This window comes from Takifugu rubripes, chromosome 2 (genome assembly GCF_901000725.2).
Source record: "Takifugu rubripes chromosome 2, fTakRub1.2, whole genome shotgun sequence".
Lineage (NCBI taxonomy): Eukaryota > Metazoa > Chordata > Actinopteri > Tetraodontiformes > Tetraodontidae > Takifugu > Takifugu rubripes.
The window spans coordinates 14,090,245-14,107,274 of NC_042286.1; the positions used below are offsets into that span (position 1 = coordinate 14,090,245).

The 17,030-nt window shown below is 52.5% G+C and overlaps 2 protein-coding genes across 4 annotated transcripts; one reads left to right on the plus strand and one right to left on the minus strand.

The window, feature by feature from the left end:
• Positions 1-61: 61 nt before the first annotated feature.
• Positions 62-6,859, plus strand: jade1 (jade family PHD finger 1). 3 transcript variants are annotated; one of them, XM_011620185.2, is made up of 11 exons: positions 62-202; positions 1,607-1,689; positions 2,205-2,272; positions 2,684-2,841; positions 2,931-3,115; positions 3,201-3,412; positions 3,484-3,651; positions 3,978-4,094; positions 4,234-4,833; positions 4,942-5,059; positions 5,257-6,859. In XM_011620185.2, exons 2-11 carry the CDS (start codon positions 1,641-1,643, stop codon positions 6,186-6,188), a joined length of 2,607 nt encoding a protein of 868 aa, XP_011618487.2. In that variant the 5' UTR covers positions 62-202; positions 1,607-1,640; the 3' UTR covers positions 6,189-6,859. The 3 variants fall into 3 exon arrangements, with proteins under 3 accessions (XP_011618487.2, XP_011618492.2, XP_011618497.2); XM_011620190.2 differs by lacking the exon at positions 62-202 and adding an exon at positions 250-388; XM_011620195.2 differs by lacking the exon at positions 62-202 and adding an exon at positions 449-601.
• A 795-nt stretch (positions 6,860-7,654) lies between these two features.
• Positions 7,655-16,851, minus strand: nsd2 (nuclear receptor binding SET domain protein 2). Its single transcript, XM_011620183.2, has 23 exons — positions 16,715-16,851; positions 14,920-15,569; positions 14,560-14,719; positions 14,302-14,468; positions 13,805-14,140; positions 13,525-13,723; positions 13,377-13,439; positions 13,187-13,296; positions 13,013-13,118; positions 12,817-12,932; positions 12,623-12,712; positions 12,424-12,547; positions 12,072-12,272; positions 11,821-12,000; positions 11,575-11,731; positions 11,297-11,499; positions 11,093-11,196; positions 10,743-11,012; positions 10,539-10,655; positions 10,197-10,338; positions 10,015-10,121; positions 9,738-9,936; positions 7,655-9,616 (listed from the first exon to the last, which is right to left on the minus strand). The coding sequence occupies exons 2-23, from the start codon at positions 15,538-15,540 to the stop codon at positions 9,327-9,329; spliced, it is 4,062 nt and encodes a 1,353-aa protein (XP_011618485.2). The 5' UTR covers positions 15,541-15,569; positions 16,715-16,851; the 3' UTR covers positions 7,655-9,326.
• Positions 16,852-17,030: the final 179 nt, after the last annotated feature.

Below are 17,030 nucleotides of genomic sequence, written 5' to 3' on the forward strand. Positions count from 1 at the left end.
TGATTCTATATCAGTAGAAGAAGAACGCAGCGCTGCTGCCCCCCTGCGGCCCCCGCTGGAACTGCAGCACCGGGTGTGTAACCTCCTCCCAGGCCGCCGCCGTGTTTGTGTATGTGGAATGCGGGTCAAGCGGAACTCACGGCTGAAACTGCGCTGTACATCAAACTCAAAAACACCTGCTTGCATCGGCCTGGCGTGCTCTGTATGTACCGTCTAAACTCTCTTCAACTCCACGCACATTTGATTTGTGCACACGGGTAATAGAGCGACATAAAGGGGCTTGAACCAGTGGGTGTTTTTAGTATGGTCGCGGTAGCTGTCCGCTAGGAAAACGCGACATCGTCATTTAAAATGGCGCCAAAGATAATCCCCAGCCAGTGGAGCTCTGGTAAATATGCTACGCTGTCCCGCTGTGTTGCCGCGCACATTGCACAACTTTTTGCTGTTGAAAGTGGTTTTGAAATGTCTGCTCTTTCCGGGGAGTTTCAGTAATTATTGGCAGTCTGTAAGCTTCCCCAGCTGATTCTTGCCGTTCAAACACGGGCACTGTTGAAGCCAGTCTCCCGTTAGCATCGGTGGCTAATGCTAAATGGCAACTGCGGTTAGTATCAGTGTAGCTCCTCGCTAACGTGCTAGCCGGTGTTGCTAACCCCAAACGTCACCTGGAAACGTGCAGCCTGACGTTACTGTGTCCGTTTAAAGCATGCACATTAAGCGTAATACCGTTCCGCGTTGAAACATGTCTGAGCTTCCAGTTTCGTAAAATGTTATTTTAAGACAACGCTTGTAGCAGAACATTGAAAACACCACGTTTATCATAAACACTCGAGGCGCCGGCTGTGGGTGGGCCTGCATGTTGCATAACAGTATTAGCCACCCCGCTAATTTGAGGTAAAATTATAACATGATTTAAATGCACGACCTCAGACATATTGTTTTAAAAGCTAGTGCTTTGCAACTGCATAAAATATAGCATCGCTTGTCCGTTTTATCTTACTTTACAACACTTACGCAAACATAGCGTCGGATTTATTTTGCTAGCTAATGTTAGCCGCTAGGTTAGCAAGCGAATACTTTCAAGTGTTTGTTGAAATAAGGGTCGATATGGGTGTGGATCCCCGCTTGATTTGGCATTAGCACCGCCACCCGTGTGCTCGAACAGACCACAGATGGATTTCCACTCGTTTCGTCTCCTTGTTTATGTTTGTGTCGGGACACATGGGCGTTGTTTTCCTGCGTGTGTTGGCGTGTTTTTACTGTTGCTCCTCTATGCTGGGAGACAGAAATGGTCTCAGGTTCGGTCAGATACCTGATGCAATCATTCCTGCAGATGATCCATGTGTTGGGGCTTAAATGTGTCCGACCGGAGGTGTCAGATGGGCGACTCTGCGTCCTTTCAGCCCTACACCCGTCTAACTAGTATTTACTCACCATATCTGGTCTTTGCTAACTGAGAAAACTGCTGTATTTTCACCCCAATATCCTAGTGTTAGCACGAAGCACGAAGTTGAGATGTGCTGCAAATGTGGCGTGTGCTGCATCAGGTCTTCTTGGTTCCGTCACTGCTGCTCTCTATATTTCTCTATACGTGTCATTTATTATGCAGCAACTCTACGGTGAAGCTCCGCAGCCAGACCACGATGAAGAGAAACCGACACCACAGCAGCAGCGAGGACTCCGACAATGGAAGTAAGCACACTTTATCTGCCGCGGCTCCAACCGGACTCGGAGGAGGTCCGGACACGTGTTATCCTTTAGGTTAACGAATTTACAGTGAGTAAAATCAGACCAAGACGAGGGGAACGCTTCAACGGCTTTATAAGAGTTGGTGATTGCACGGAGCATTGGAATGAATAAGCTCCAGAAACCGAGAGAATAGCAGCACCTGTGGGTTTTACAAGCAAAGAGTCGACTCATCGTGTTAGATTACAGCGTGCGGCTTCCCCGGCGTCCTGGTGTTCACGTAAACCGTGTTAATCAGAGCTGTTGGTAGCAGGGCGGTTACATGTCTTTACCTAGTTTTACTGTTTAGGCCTCACGGGAAGAAAAGCTTAATCTGAGCAGTGGTTGTAGTTGCTGCTAAAGACTCGTGTATGAAGGAGTTCCGGTGGAACGCAGGTGGAATCTGGCAAACATGATGGAATCAACACGGGAAATTTACCTGCACGGTCACAACAACTGAGCTGCTCGTGTTTCCGCTGCAGGTAGTTCAACCTGCTGGTCGCAGCATTCGTCACAGCCCAGGAGGAGCACCGGGCAGAAGCCCTCCGAGGTACGTCTGCAGGGTCGCGACCCCAAACCTCCGTCTGTCTGCTTGCTTGTTGTTTGTTGTCATGGGTTCCTGTCAGGCTTATCGCCTGCAGAAATCACCTTTTACTTTGATTACCGCAATCCTCAGTCAAGCTCACACACACTCACTCACTCACTCCTGTCTGCTGTGGGGTCCGGGGCCTCGTGCACGGCCGCCGTGCACACTCGCTGACTATAACTCCGCTGCGAGCTGATTAACTGGATTCTTCTTCCCGTCTGCTGCTGATTCTGTTTGAACTGTTCTTGAACGTGGACGTTCATGAAGCGCGTGCGTGTGTTGTCTCTGCTGTTAAACTGTCGCAGTCGTGTCTCCGTTGTTGGGAGTGAAGGGAGCTTCAGGAGCTGCGTAGTGACTCTGGTTTTCATGCTGCAGGTTTTCAGAACCGACCTGATCACCGCCATGAAGGTGCACGACTCGTACCAGCTCAACCCCGAAGACTACTATGTGCTCGCCGACCCGTGGAGGCAGGAGTGGGAAAAGGGCGTCCAGGTCCCAGTCAGCCCCCAGTCCATCCCGCAGCCCGTCGTCAGGTAGGACAGGCGGCGCCACTCTGGCGGCTTCCTGCGGAGCTAAATGTATCTTTGTCACACATCGTCTGACTGAAACGGCTCCTGGGCAGAGCGCTGGCAGAGAAGGAGAAGGAGGTCATGTTTGTCAGACCAAAGAAGCTGATCCGGACGTCGGGCACCGAGGCGCTGGGCTACGTGGACATCCGGACGCTGGCGGAGGGAATGTGCCGCTACGACCTGAACGAGCAGGACGTGGCCTGGCTGCAGATGGCTAACGAGCAGTTTGCAGAGATGGGTGAGTCCCGGGTGGGTCTGGACGGGAGCGTTGGGAATTCTCTGGACTCTGGAGCAGTCATGCCAGAGGTGTCCTGCTCTTCCAGCTGTGCCTCCTCTGGATGAGATCACCATGGAAAGAGTGATGGAGGAGTTCGAGCACCGCTGCCACGAGAACATGACGCACGCCATGGAAACGGAGGAGGGGCTGGGCATCGAGTACGACGAGGACGTGGTCTGCGACGTCTGCCAGTCGCCCGACGGCGAGGACAACAACGAGATGGTGTTCTGTGATAAGTGCAACATCTGCGTGCACCAGGTCAGAGGTCATCCCTCGAACAGACGTAACGTTCCCCAGATGTGCTCCTGAACGCTGCGTGTCTCCGCCAGGCCTGTTACGGCATTCAGAAGGTCCCAAAGGGCAGCTGGCTCTGCCGGATCTGCGCCCTCGGCATCCTACCAAAATGCCAATTGTGTCCCAAGAAGGGTGGCGCCATGAAGCCGACCCGGAGTGGAACCAAGTGGGTCCACGTCAGCTGTGCCTTGTGGATCCCAGAGGTGAGGAGCAAAGGTGTCCGTTGTTAATCCTCCTGTGTTCAGGGTGGATTCTCCCGACCATCCTCAGCAGAAGTGTTTCACTGCTGGAGTTTGTAGTTTATCAATCATTTGAAACCTTTTTAAACCTCCTTCATCCGCTCTTTAGCAGAACTTTATGAGCTTTACTGAAAGACTGAAACCCATTTGTGTTCATGGCTCCTGCCCAGCAGCATGATGGGACGCTGCCAGTTCAGGGAGAACCTTTGAAAACCAGTTTGGCTCCCAGTCCAACGTCTTCACGGGACTCGTGTGCACATTTAAAAACGAAATCTTTCCTCTTTGTGCAGGTGAGCATCGGCAATCCAGAGAAAATGGAGCCCATCACCAACGTGTCCCAGATTCCCAGTAACAGATGGGCTCTGATCTGCTGCCTGTGCAAAGAGAAGAGCGGCGCCTGCATCCAGGTAAGAGAAGCAGCAGAGCCCGTCTCCACGCCGGGCCGACGGCGTGAGGAGGGAGGGGGAAGAAGAGGGAGGAAAAGGCACCATTTTTAATGCCAAAACCGCCTCAAACTCCCCTCTGCCGTCTCTTCTTCTGTCGTAGTGCTCAGCAAAAAACTGCCGCACGGCCTTCCACGTCACCTGTGGCCTCCACGCCAGCCTGGAGATGAACACCATCCTCACCGCGGACGACGAGGTCAAATTCAAGTCTTACTGCCCAAAACATTCAGGGCTGGAAGGCGCCGAGGACAGAGACTCAGGGGGGGAGGAGGAGTGCTCCAGGGACAAGAAGAGGAGGAGAGGCAGGATGAGAGAGGAGCCAGAGGAGGCAGAAGATGCTGCTGCTTCCTGTTTGTCGGCCAGCATCACATCTCAGGTCAGCAGCAGAATGTCGGGCGGAGCAGAGACGCTCTGCAGCCACCAGCAGGAGCAGAGGGTCAACCTGCGCAAGCTGAAGCTGGAGGCCATGGAGGAGGAGTTCTACCAGTTCGTGGAGGTGGAGGAGGTGGCGCTGGAGCTGAAGCTGTCGGCAGAGGCGGTTGACTTCCTGTATCAGTACTGGAAGCTGAAGCGCAAGGCCAACTACAACCAGCCGCTCCTCACGCCGAAGAAGGACGAGGAGGACAGCTTGGCCCGCCGGGAACAGGAAGTGCTGCGCCGCCGCCTGCAGCTCTTCACACACCTCCGACAAGACTTGGAGAGGGTGAGTTCCTCCTCCTGCTCCTCCACCTCCCTGGGCAGCAGCAGCAGCAGCAGCAGCAGCAGAGAAGTTCTAGGCGTTCTACTCTAGATTAAAAGTGCTCTTCTTCAGGTTCGGAACCTGACCTACATGGTGACCCGGAGGGAGAAGATGAAGCGCTCGCTGTGGAAGGTCCAAGAGCAGATCTTCCAACACCAGGTCCGCCTGCTGGATCAGCAGCTCCTCACAGGTGATTCTTCAGATGATTCTTCACAGGTGTGAGTGTTGGTGGTCTCCATCAGCCTGACAGAAGGTCTCATTTGAGCGTCCCAGAGAAGGACGATGGAGAACGCGGCAGCTCATCATCACATAACCTGCGCTTTGGTAAATTTACCTGGAAATCTAAAGTGCAAACGAGCTCAGATCTGTGTCCACCTTCTGTTCCAGGCGATCCTTCAGAGGAGGACCTGGAGAACATCCTCTGCCTGGGCCGCTTGTCATCTCCTGACCCCCAGTCTCGTTCTTCCTGCGGTCAGTCCGGTCTGAAAGCCAAACGAGGACCTCTGAAGGTGAAAAAACGAAAATTCAGCGAGAGGAAGAGCGTGGACTCCCTGCTCGCTCCCGGGAAGGACAGTCCCAGCGGAGGTCTGGGGGGGACGGAGAGCAGAGCGCCTGAGGTTGAAAGCGAAACCAAAATAAGCCAGGAAATTCCATTTCCGGAGCTGGAGGAACCAGAGGTCGGTCAGGAAGCGGTGAAAGTCTGCAAGCTGGAGAGCAGAAAAGCCCCGAGGAAGGACGCGGCGGGGTCCCCAGAGGAGGAACTGGTGGGAGCGAAAGCAGAGGAGGAGCAAGAGGAGCGGAGGAGGAAGAGGAGGAGTGACGTGATGGACAGCTTCAGGTTCAAGCATCTGGAGAAGAGCGTCTCCATCCGGCTGGTGGACATCAGGAACTCTGACAGCAACAACTTCAGCATCAACGGAGCGACCAGGAGCCCCTTCAGCAGCTCCGTCGTGCTGTCCGACGCCACTGTCGCCAACAAAGCCAACGGCTGGTTGAAGAAAACCTCCGGCGGCTCGCACACGCCCAGCAGACCTGCAGCGGGTCACCTCAGAAGCTGGGGGAAGTTCAAGATCCCAAAAAGGAGCGAAAAGACGGCGGGAGAGGAGGAGCAGCTGCTGCGGCCGCTCACCAACACGCCGTCGCAACCTCGAACCCGCCTCCGCACGGGAGCGGAGAACAAGGGCTACAGCCCGAAGGCGGGCGAGGGCGAGGTGGAGCCCTGCCTGAAGCGATGCCACTCCCACCAGCTGAGGGGCGACTCTTCTCTGGGCCGGCGCTACGGGTCCGACATCATCCGGCGAGGCGTGCTCGCCTCTTGATGTTCGAAGATGCACTGGTGGTGGGGGAAGAATAGCGTCACTGTTTGTACCTTTATTTTTCTGGTAAAAATGCCTAGATTAAAGATATTTATTTTTTATTTGTAACATATGTAAATCTGGGAAATGTCTGACTTTATTTTGACCCTTTTATTTTATTATTTTTTCTAGTAGAACGATGTCAAGTTGCCACATAAACGCTTGCTCTGATATCTACAGGCAAAAGCACCATCGAAGAAGACGTGATTGTCGCTTGGGACCACAAGCTTCCAGTGTCTCTTCTTTTTTTTATTTTTAAAAGTATTTAATTTAGCTGCACTTAGCGATGGGAAACATTTGTCCTGTCAATTGAATCAGACTTTAAGGGATTTTGATGCCCATCGTTCATATACGGCTACGAACAGCAAGTCAAGCTGCCCGCGTAATGCTAATTAAACTCTGGCTGTTAGCATTCTCATCACCAATCAAACAAAAGCAGAATAATGTACTCGATCGTATCCATCTTGTGCCTATTATTTGTTTGCACTACTAGAGGACGGCACAGGAGGGAGGTACGAAGAGTTATTTTTACACTGAAATGGAAAAGCGATTTGTACCCTCGGCCGCTGCTCTTACTACTGTTATGCAAAATTAAACTCGTCTCATGGAGAAATAAAACCTCTGGATGACTAAAATCTCTTTGTTTCCTTAAAGCGCAACGTTCGTTTGGGATGTTGATAAGCATAAACATCAGTGTCATTGCAGTGTGGGTTTAAGAAACAAGATTTTAATGCTCATGAGTTTCAAATATACCGATTAAAAACAATCTGGGAAGCAGACGGAGAAAGACGGCGAAGAAGAAAGTTCCCCCGGGTGTTGAACTACTATTGACACCCGGTGGCAGAATGAGGATAAAGCAACCAAAAAACATTTTTCTTCACTCCCAAACTGAATGTCATAGCGATAATTAATTAAATTAAAAATAATGTAAGTGAATCTAAAAGGTCGAACTGGAAAGTTAATTCTGGGGAGGGAAGCAAGAAAGACGCCGAAGAAGAAAGTTCACGCGGATGCCAAGTTTGGCGCCACAGCGCCGCCCTGTGGCAGAAACCCGTTAAAGCAGCCCTTAATCACGGAACATTACATTCATTCCGCAAGCTCCACGCTTTAAAACTCTTACAAATTCACATTATACGAAATAACAAAAAGCACTGACTTTCGTTTCCTCCTGGACACCTTAAAGAAACTCTTGTACATGGTCTTTGAGGTACGACGTTTTCGCTTTATTTCCGCAGCAAATAAAATATTAAAATAATTTCACGCCGTGTCTCTTATGTTGAAAGGTTTTCTCGATTGCAAAGTTTTTTTCCCCCGTTTTCAGTTTTGTAGTTTAACTAAAGTCTGAATCGGACTAAACTGAAAACTACACGTAAGTCGGCGTCGCTCAGCGATTTAAACTATTTATACTGCAAAATAAAGGCAAGATTTTGGATGATTTGGTCACTTTTTAATTGCACGATTCAACAGCCGTGAGATCCTGCACAAAAGTGTTTCAGCACTGCATTAAGAAAAAAAAAAAGTCAGAAACTGATATTTACAATAGATGCATCACTATGACAACTTATACATTATGTACATATTAGTCTCTGGTTTACTAGGACAGTAGTTACAGAATAAAACCCCTATGCTCATGTAACACTTCAGCTCTACAGGGAATTAACAGTGCTTAGAAAAAACAAAACTGGGCTACATTCACTCAAAACAAGGTTAGAACACAATAAAAACAAAAAAGACTTGCTGCAGCACCTCCGGACTTGCCCTTTAAACATGTTAAATGAGTAGAAGTTACAAAAATACCCTATTGCATCAGCTGAGTTTTCAGAAAAATGAAGTCAAAGTTAAAAGAAAAACAAAACCTGTTTGAGTTTAAGCTCAGACTTACACATAAAGGTGAAAAACGAGTTGACAGGCACTGTTGGGAGTTTAAATACTGTATCATGAAGATTCTGTCACGCCTGAATGCGGGGACTGTCTCCCCCTGCTGGTTGTGACAGTAATTACAGTGATCATGATAACGACGCCCCCTGGTGGCAGACACTGGTAAGTGCGTTGACTTAACAAGTGAAAATCGAACGTTTTGGTTTTTCCAGATCGGATTAACCAAAGTCGCGTCATAAAAACGGACTGAAACGTTTCCTGAACAGCTGAACGCACGTGCAGGAAATTAACCAGCATCAAGGTGTCTTCAGGCACAATGTTATATTTGTGATTGTTTCCAGTCTTCCAAGTTAGTTTTCTGACTGGACGCACATTTTAACAACTTGACTTAGTTTTGACAATTTGGTGATTAAAAAAAAGGGTTTGTTTAACAACACGACCTTATCGATCATGATTGCACATCAATAAGTTTAACAAAAAAATAAAAATCCTTCATTTATCCAGCAAAGGGCCTCAAACCTCCCAGTAGTGTTTTGATGTGAGGCGGCCATCTTTAATCCCTCTGATCTGGACATGCAGGTAGATTTAACCATTTATGTTGTTGAGTATACAAATACAACAAAAAGTGATCACAAGTAAACTGCACTAACAGAAAATCACATGTTAAAATCCAAAAGTCTACAGGTAAATGTAACCTAGGGCTACCAAACAGAAGGACTACCCATAGTGTCTCAATGGTCCATAGTATCTGCCATATATACACTTATATATTTATATATATAAAAATAAAAACAATCCGTTTGGTTACCTGTCACCTGACACCTGTTCCAGTAATGAAGATTTTGGTCATTGTTAGAGTTTAACGAGGCCACGCCCAGTTTTCCTTTCAGTACTTCTGCACAAACCTGCTCGTTTCTTTTTTCCTAAGAAATAAAAGAGGGTGGAAATAACATTTAAAAGCTGGCTGGAGGAGGGGTGACTTGGATCCACCTGACCTGTGTTTGCGCCGCACACCAGCGACTGAACCTGAAAAGGAAACATCTGTGATAACGGCGGGGGGGGGGGGGGGGGGGGGGGCGGAGCTTGTGAGACACGGGCGATTCCCTGATGTGGACGTACAGTGATTTGGTTCTGGAGACCGTGCAGATGTTAAATAGGGGTTTGTCTGGTTCAACCAGGAAAGAGAGTCTGGTTTGTTCTTCCGGCTCTGCGAGGGATCCAAGATCACTCCGCTTTCCTCTTGGAGCTCTTGGTTCTGGCGTTGGAGCCTTTAGGAGGACGGCCGTCGGTGCCGGCCGGGCTCGTAGTGTTCGTTTCAGATCCGTCGTCCCGACCGGGGCTGGTGGGGACGTCCAACTCCTCGTGCTCCTGGCAGCACAACTGCCCTGTGACAGGAGAGGGACGCAGCGCCCCCTCCTGGTGACACTTACAGAAGGAGTTGGGGCAGAGCTGGCAGAAGGCCTCCGAGTTTTTCCCGCAGACGTCGCAGTGGTGCCAGGGACAGTCCCAGCGTCCTGCAGGGGGACAACAGGCCTTTAGAGTTGGGCTCCGACCCAGACACGACACAGATGTTCCCACACCTGCAGAATCCCCCCCACTAACTCAGAGTTGGTGTGGAGGATGCAGGTTTCTCACCAAAGGGCCTCTTGGTGAGGTTCAGGCAGGACAGGTGATACGCTTTGGTGCAGGTCTTCTTGTCGCACAGCACCAGCTGACCGCCGTCGCCGCAGCGAAAACACTCGTCCTCCGACTTCTTCCTCCCTTCGCTTTTCCTCTTTTTGTACTTCCTCTTCCCTCGCTTGGCTTTGGGCTCGGCCGCGTGGCCGTTGGAGTTCTGCAGGAGGAGAAAGGACGTTTGTGGAGGCCGAGGCGACGCCCCAACGCTCCCAACCAGGCTGGGCTGTCTGCTCACCTTTGGCCGGTCGCCCAGGAAACCGCTGCAGTTGGGAGCGCCGCAGCAGCACGCCGTTTTCTCGTTGCCGAGACAGTCCAGGTTATAGTTGAACGTCAGCTCGGTTCCTTCCACACAACAAAAAGGAAGAAGGTGAGTTTCGCCGCGAGAGCGCGCGTCCGCGTCCGGTCGCCCCGGGTTACCTGCTGGGACGTCACAGATGGCGAACAGGCCGACGCGCGTGTCTCCGTTCACCGTCCACTTCTGCGTCTCACAGTTGGGCTGACAGCTGTGGTTCATGAAGCGGGAGTAGTTCCCCTTCGGCCCGGCGTCAATGATCCGGTCCTTCGTGAACAAACGGCGCTTCAGGAATGTGTCAAACACAAGTGCATTCTGGGGCTTGTAGTATTGAGTAATGTTACAGCCGCCGTGACGCAACATCCCCAATGCAACACTGGCGTCTTCCTCTCGCTCCCAGTTCAGGCGGCGGTGCCGAGGACGCTGCACGCCGACACACCTGGAGCCAAACGCGTTCCGGCACTGACCTTATCGATGGTCAGCATGTAGAAGTTGGTGACGTTGTTCTCCTGGGCGTACTTGATTCTCGCCCTGCACTCCTCCTCGTCGATCAGCTCGCCGATGTACTCGTTCACAAACTCGCCCTGCGTGACACCAGACCAGAAGGTCCTGACCCATCCAACATCTGGCGGGAGATCCAGGTCTCTCAGAGGAGAACCCGCCGCGCTCACCTTCTTGATGTCCCTCAGGGTGATCAGCCCCCAGCCTTTGCCGGGGGTCTTGATGATCTTGGTGTCGGGGTAGAGCCGCTGGGTGAAGTCCTGGTTGCCGCAGCGCTCCCCGCTGGGACACACCTGCGGGTGGCACTCGTACTGCAGCATGCGGTTCAGACACTCCGACTCGAAGCCGCACGGCCTCTCGTCCGAGGGTTTGCAGTTGCACTTGGGGATCTCGGAGACGTCGGCGGCGTACACCTGGACCTTCCCCACGGGTTTGTTGACCTTGAAATCAAGAGGAGGGGCGTTTTAATGACGGGCGCGGTAACCACGGCGACCGTGCCGTTAGTGTAGCACAGCCAGACCTTGATGAATTTGTAGGGGGGAGGTTTTCGGCTGTACTGCTGAGCTTCCTTCTTCTCTCGTTTCATCTTTATCTCCTTGAATCGAGCTTCAGCCTCCAGAAGAGCTGAGGACACAAAACGCCATCAACATCGGCTTAAAAACGTCTCCTCACATCAATGACAAACGTCTGCGTCCACAGCCGCTCGGAGGAGTCGAAGAGTCACCGTGCTTGAAGACTTTGCCGATGCCGGTCCTCTGGTACTTGCTGCCTCTGTCTCCCTCCATGTATGGAAACACTCGGCCCTGGTGAGTCCAGAAGTAGTCCCTGGAACCGAAGAAGAAGACGGGGAACTCTCCGATCTCGTGTCGAAGGTGCTGGATGTTGGTGGGGATGTTTCTGGGATGGTGGATCTCTGCCGGCCACCACCTGAGGACGACACGCTGCAGCTCAGCCAGACAGACTCGGGAACGTCGGGATGGACGAGGCTCACCTTCCCCTCACCTGTATTTCCCCAACTTCACCCAGATGATGTCTCTGTATTTGGGCTTCTTTCCGGCTCTGCAGTCGTTGCAGAACCAGCTCCCGTCGGGCATGGCGATGTTCAGGCAGTCGGGGTGAAAGGCTGCGGGACACGATTCGCAGCACAGCAGCTGTCCTCCTGGAAGCAGCAGAAACCGGGTCAAACCAAAGCCGAGGCGGCGCTCCCGCAGCTCCCGGAGCGAGGAGGAGACCGACCGACCGACCGACCTTTGGAGCAGACGAAGCACCAGCTGACGTTGACGTGGCTGTGGTGCCTGTACGCCTTCTTGGCGTTAAAGTGGTTGGTGCAGATAATGGCGGTGCTGGTGACCATCTCGCTCCCGGCCGCCACGCACAGGTCGCCGGCGTGGTACGCCACGGGGCAGCGCAGGCAACGCATTAACCTGCCTACGGGTGAGAGCGCACGGGCGTTAAGAGCCCGTCGGCAGAGCCGAGGGGCAGCGGGGACGCAGCCTCACCTTTGCTGGGCTTGTGCTTGGTGCGGCTGCTGCAGCAGCAGCCCAGGCAGGTGTGCAGCGGGCAGCGGAACCCCTTGTTGTCAAACACCGTGAGCGGGTTGAGGCGGATGCACGCTTCGTGGTAGAACTTACCACAGTGGGGGACGTGGCAGCGCCGCACCGAGCCCTCCGACTTCTTACAGTGGAAACACGAGTGAACTCCTGGGAGACATTTAGAGTTCAATAGCGTGCTAACAACCATGCTAACAACCATGAGTCACGCGAAGGAAACAAAAAACAGGTGTAAAACACAGCGGCAACAATTAAAACAGTGATCTGGTGCCTCAGGTCACGTGGCGTCCTGGGGTCTCACCTGTGCTGCACTCCTGACACAGCAATTTGTCCTCGAGCTCCATCATGCCCAGACACTGGAGGTGAAACATCCCACAACACTGACCTTCGCAGGGCACCAGGTCTTCACCGGCCTTCTCACAGGACTGGAGGAAGGAAAAGGGATCAGCAACGTGTTGGGAAGCTGCCAGGATGTGAGCGATTCCACGACGCCGACCTACCTGGCAGACAAACTCTTTCTTACGTTCTCCCTTCTTGGTGCCGTCCAGGCTGTCGATGGGCGAGTCTGGACGCTCTTCGCCCCCAGAGACCTGCAGCAGAAACAGCAAATGATCCCAGATGTTCTGAAGCCATCGCCAGGGATCTGGTGGGTCTCCTGGTGGACCTCAGGCTGCAGTGGGCTCCTGTAGCTCACCTCAGGATCGGGACACGGCGACAGTCTCCTCTTCTTGGCCTTGGAGGCTGCAGCCTGGTTCTCTCCATCCTGTCTCCTTTTCCTCTTGCGCTTTGGTTTCTCTGCGTTTTGATCATCTGAGAAAAGCAGGAGTGGATTCCAAAGATCATCAAGCAGCTTAACAGGATGTGATCTGTTCAGAGACAAGACAATCTACCAGTGAGGAGTTCGGCTGCTTTTTTCTGTTGCTTCTGGGTTCCTGTCGCGTCTTTCTCTGGTTTATTTCTTCTCCTCTTTTTGCTGTTTTCCTCCGAGGAGCCGGCCTGAAGACGTTAACAGGTTATTTGGATGAGAAGTGAGAGCAGCCGCTCGTCAAGGACTTCGATCTCACCTCTTTTTCTGCCTCTTTATTGATTTTGCGCCTCTTTTTGAGGCCCGGACCTTTGACTGCTGCCTCGCCACTCAGTGGCCTCTCAGGGGACGTTTTGGGATCTTGCTCAGCTGCGATCAAAGGAGGAGAAAAAGGTCAAAATCCCCAAGAACTATTCTTCATTTCAGAGATTCTGGAATAGAAACACCACCTGCAGAATCCGTCCTCTGCTTAGCGGGAATATTTTTCTTTTGCCTTTTCTTGACACCTTGACCTGAACAGACACAAACGAAGCAGATTTACCCCCCGCCCCCCTCCTGCCTGAGGGGTGCCTGCTGACCTTTAACCCCCCCACTAACCTGTAACTGAGAAGGACTCTGGAGCGTCTTCTGTTGGACGACTCTGCGCCGTTTTACGCTTTTTCTTCACAGGATCTGAACTGTTTTCCGCTGCAGACTTTTTTCTCCTCACTGTTTTTTTGGCTGACTGAGTCTGTTCGGACCCTTTTATTTCCTGGGACGTGTCGGCTTGTGCTTCCGCTGCAGAACTAAGAGGATCCTACAAAAACAACAGGCACAGCGTGGCTGAGGTCGGGCAGGCTCCCACCTAAAGGACCCGATGTGACCACGCTCCTCTCACCTGGGTCTCTGCGGGGGGATGAAGCATTTCTTTGGAAGAAACGGCGCCCTTCATCTCGGCTGAAGTGCTGTTGGAGAACTGAGCCGTGAGATCTCCCAGAGGATCTGCTGGCTGTGAAGGGAGATCTGGCTGCGCCCTGAACTCGGGGTCACGATCCAAGCTGGCTTCTGGTTTCAGCTTCTCCATGATGTGGGGGTTCAGGCGAGGCCCTTTGTCGTCGTAGAGGAACAGGAAGTTTGCCATGCGCTCCTCCACCGGCATGTTGAGGGCCTCTTTGGCTTGAATAATTCCCATATTCCACTGAGCCCTGAACTTACGGGGGACCGAGGGAGCCATCTGCACAACAGAGAACAATAATTGTCCGTCTGAGGCCGCAACAACACTCGGAACAGGTGCAAATGAGCCTGTTGGCAACACCAGTTGGAAAACGTCTGCCGTGCATTTAGACCGTCCCAGACCTGGACTGTGTCCGACAGCAGAGGACGGAGGGGACGCACCTTCTTGTGGGCGCTGCGTGATGCTGGCGGCTTCTTGCACTGACACAGGTCGTGGTACTGATCCTCTCCTGTGAAGGGCACCGTGTTCTTCTCAAAGACGTAGCCTCTCTCAGGTGCATCTCCAAAATACTGCACATGGTAGAGGACGCCCGTCTTGCTGCTGGAGGCTGCAGGATGAAAGACACAGACACAAAAGGTGTTCCGGTTAAACGGGGCCATGGGAAGAACTCACTCAACCCCTGCAGGCTGAAACGGCACCTTTCTGTTTCTGTTTGAAGTGACTGTTGAAGTTGGGGTCTGTGGTCACCATGCAAGGCCACCAGGGGTACCCCGACACCTTTGTCCACACCAGATCCCCAACGGAGAGTGTGATCAGCAGAGGAGACTCTTTGTGTTTGGCCTCCGGCTTGAGATCAGGCTGCAGAAGAGAAAGAGGAGACTTTATGCTACAGCCTTTTACGCGGTAGAATGATTAGAATTTTAACGGGGTCCAATCCAACATGTTTGGACCCAGAGTCACGTTTTCTTCATCTTAATATTCAAGATTTCTAAAAATTCTTATACCAACAGGCAAATTTAAAGGATTAAATGTTAATTAGATGCAAAAGAGAGGCAAACCTCGCCGACGGCTCCACTTGCATCTTTAGCATTTACGCTGTGGAGCGGCTCTGCCGGGACGGGAGCGGGCCTGAGGCTGGCCTGCGGCTTCTCTTTGTGTGGCCTCCCCCTCCTTTTCTTCGCATCCTCCCTCTTCTCCGGTGTACGTACAGTACTTTCCGTGGTCGTGGCCAAACTGGTCCCATTAACAGAGCTTGGTTGGAAGGGGGGCTGCTGTGTGACCACCTGAGGAACAGTGACCTTCAGCTCAGGTTCACTGTGGGAGCTGCAGTTGTGCTGGTGGGTCCCGTTTGTGGTGGGAACTTCAGCGCTCTTGAGCAACGGCTGCTCTGGAGTGGAGAGTTTAGGAAGCGTGTCCTGGTCCCCGTTCAGCACAAGGGAGGTGAGGTCTTTGAGCCTCTCGTGGCTGTGGTTACCGTGACTGTGGCTGGCCATCTTCTGGAGGACGCTGTCCTGTAGCGTGGCAGCGAGATGAGCGGCGGCTTTGTCCATTAGCATAGAATGGTCGCTGCTCATGTCTCCTCCATTCTTTCGCACGCTGAGGGGCTCTGGTAGCTGCTTCATGCTGACGGGGTTGGCTGGTTCAGGCATCGAAGGCAGGGAGCTCCCTTTGCTGTCCATCCCATCGAAGCCCCTCAAAGCTCAGCGAGCTGCAGAGAACAAGAAACTTGGTTTTAACATGATGCATCAAACAAAATGGTGCTCGTTCCATAACTATAAGGATGAGGAAACAAAAGACCTGTTGAGCCTCTAAGTTTTTACATAAACACTAAGTGTAACTAACAAAAAGTGGGACGATCAATGCAGATTCTTTGGTCTATTCGAGCAGCAAAGTTTGCACCGTGCAGGAAATCTCTGGCGGCGACGTTTTAAAGCTGCCTTTCCTGTGGAAACCCCTCAGCTAGCGGCTAATGGTGACGAGCAGGTAGGAACCAGGTAGAAACCAGGCCGGACCCAGGTAGGAGGCAGGCAGGACCCACCGCCGCATGTCCGGCGACCTGCGCCGCGTCACCGCAGCATCACCGGCGAGAAACCCGCGGAAAAGGAAGCAGCTGATGGAGCCCGAGTACCGATAATGGGCTGCGAATATCTGGGGCAATTAAGCGCCTTGCATTTCAATTAGATGCGATAACGCTACTTTGTGATTCAAGGGGAAAAGTGATCTCAGGGCAATTAGTTGGTACTGGTTTTAATTAGCGCAGGGTGAAATGAACACAAAGCGAACCGTTAACTTTCATCGACACAAACTAATCGCACAACTTGTTGAATGAAATTCGCAGGCGCCGCAGCTTCAAACAGCGTTTAAGCGTTCGCGTCGGGCCCCGACTACCACCTGGACCACAAGCCACGATGGGGCGAATCCCACATTTCCACGTACAAACACTCGGCATTACCGTGCAACGGTGCGTCAGTCAGCCATTACACATCGCTCCAGTAAATAGACCCAGCCGCCACCCGAGCTGTGCCTCACGCACTAGCTAACAGTGCGGGGTAGAGACACAAAAGCGGCGGAGCACCACGGCTACGCCGCCGGACGGTTGTCACGGCGTGTAGCCGGGGCTGGGGCACTATCCGCGACCCACGGGCGCCATGACACCCAACTCCGAAAGCGACCCGTGTTGGCTAAAGCTGCCCAGCCGAGAGCACTCCGGGCTGCGTTAGCACCGCAAGCTAGCCCGCTAGCTAGCAGCTACTCCCAAGCTAAAATGGATGGTCGACCCAGAACAAGTGAACAGCCGCCGGCTACATTCTTCGGCGAAGACGCCAAAGTTAACGACAGTTTCTGCGTAGTTACCTGCCGGTTCTCCGCTCGGTTGTTAAAGGGAAACAAGGCTCGCATTCATCCTGCGTTGCGAAGGACTTTCATTCAAGTCGAGCCGAACGCTTGCGGGAAACTCAAACTGTCCGGTCGACCAGCGCGAAAAATACTGACTTCCGATTGGTTGGGAGCGGAGAGCAGCTCCAACCGGCCCTTTCAAAAAAAACCCGAGCTGGAAGCGGCTCCGTCCCGGGGCGTCCCCGGCGGCCGCCCCCGCGGCCACGTCGTGTGGGAACGCTGCTATTATTAGTGGAAGGACAAATGTAATGAAGTGGACATCTTGTTGTTGGAT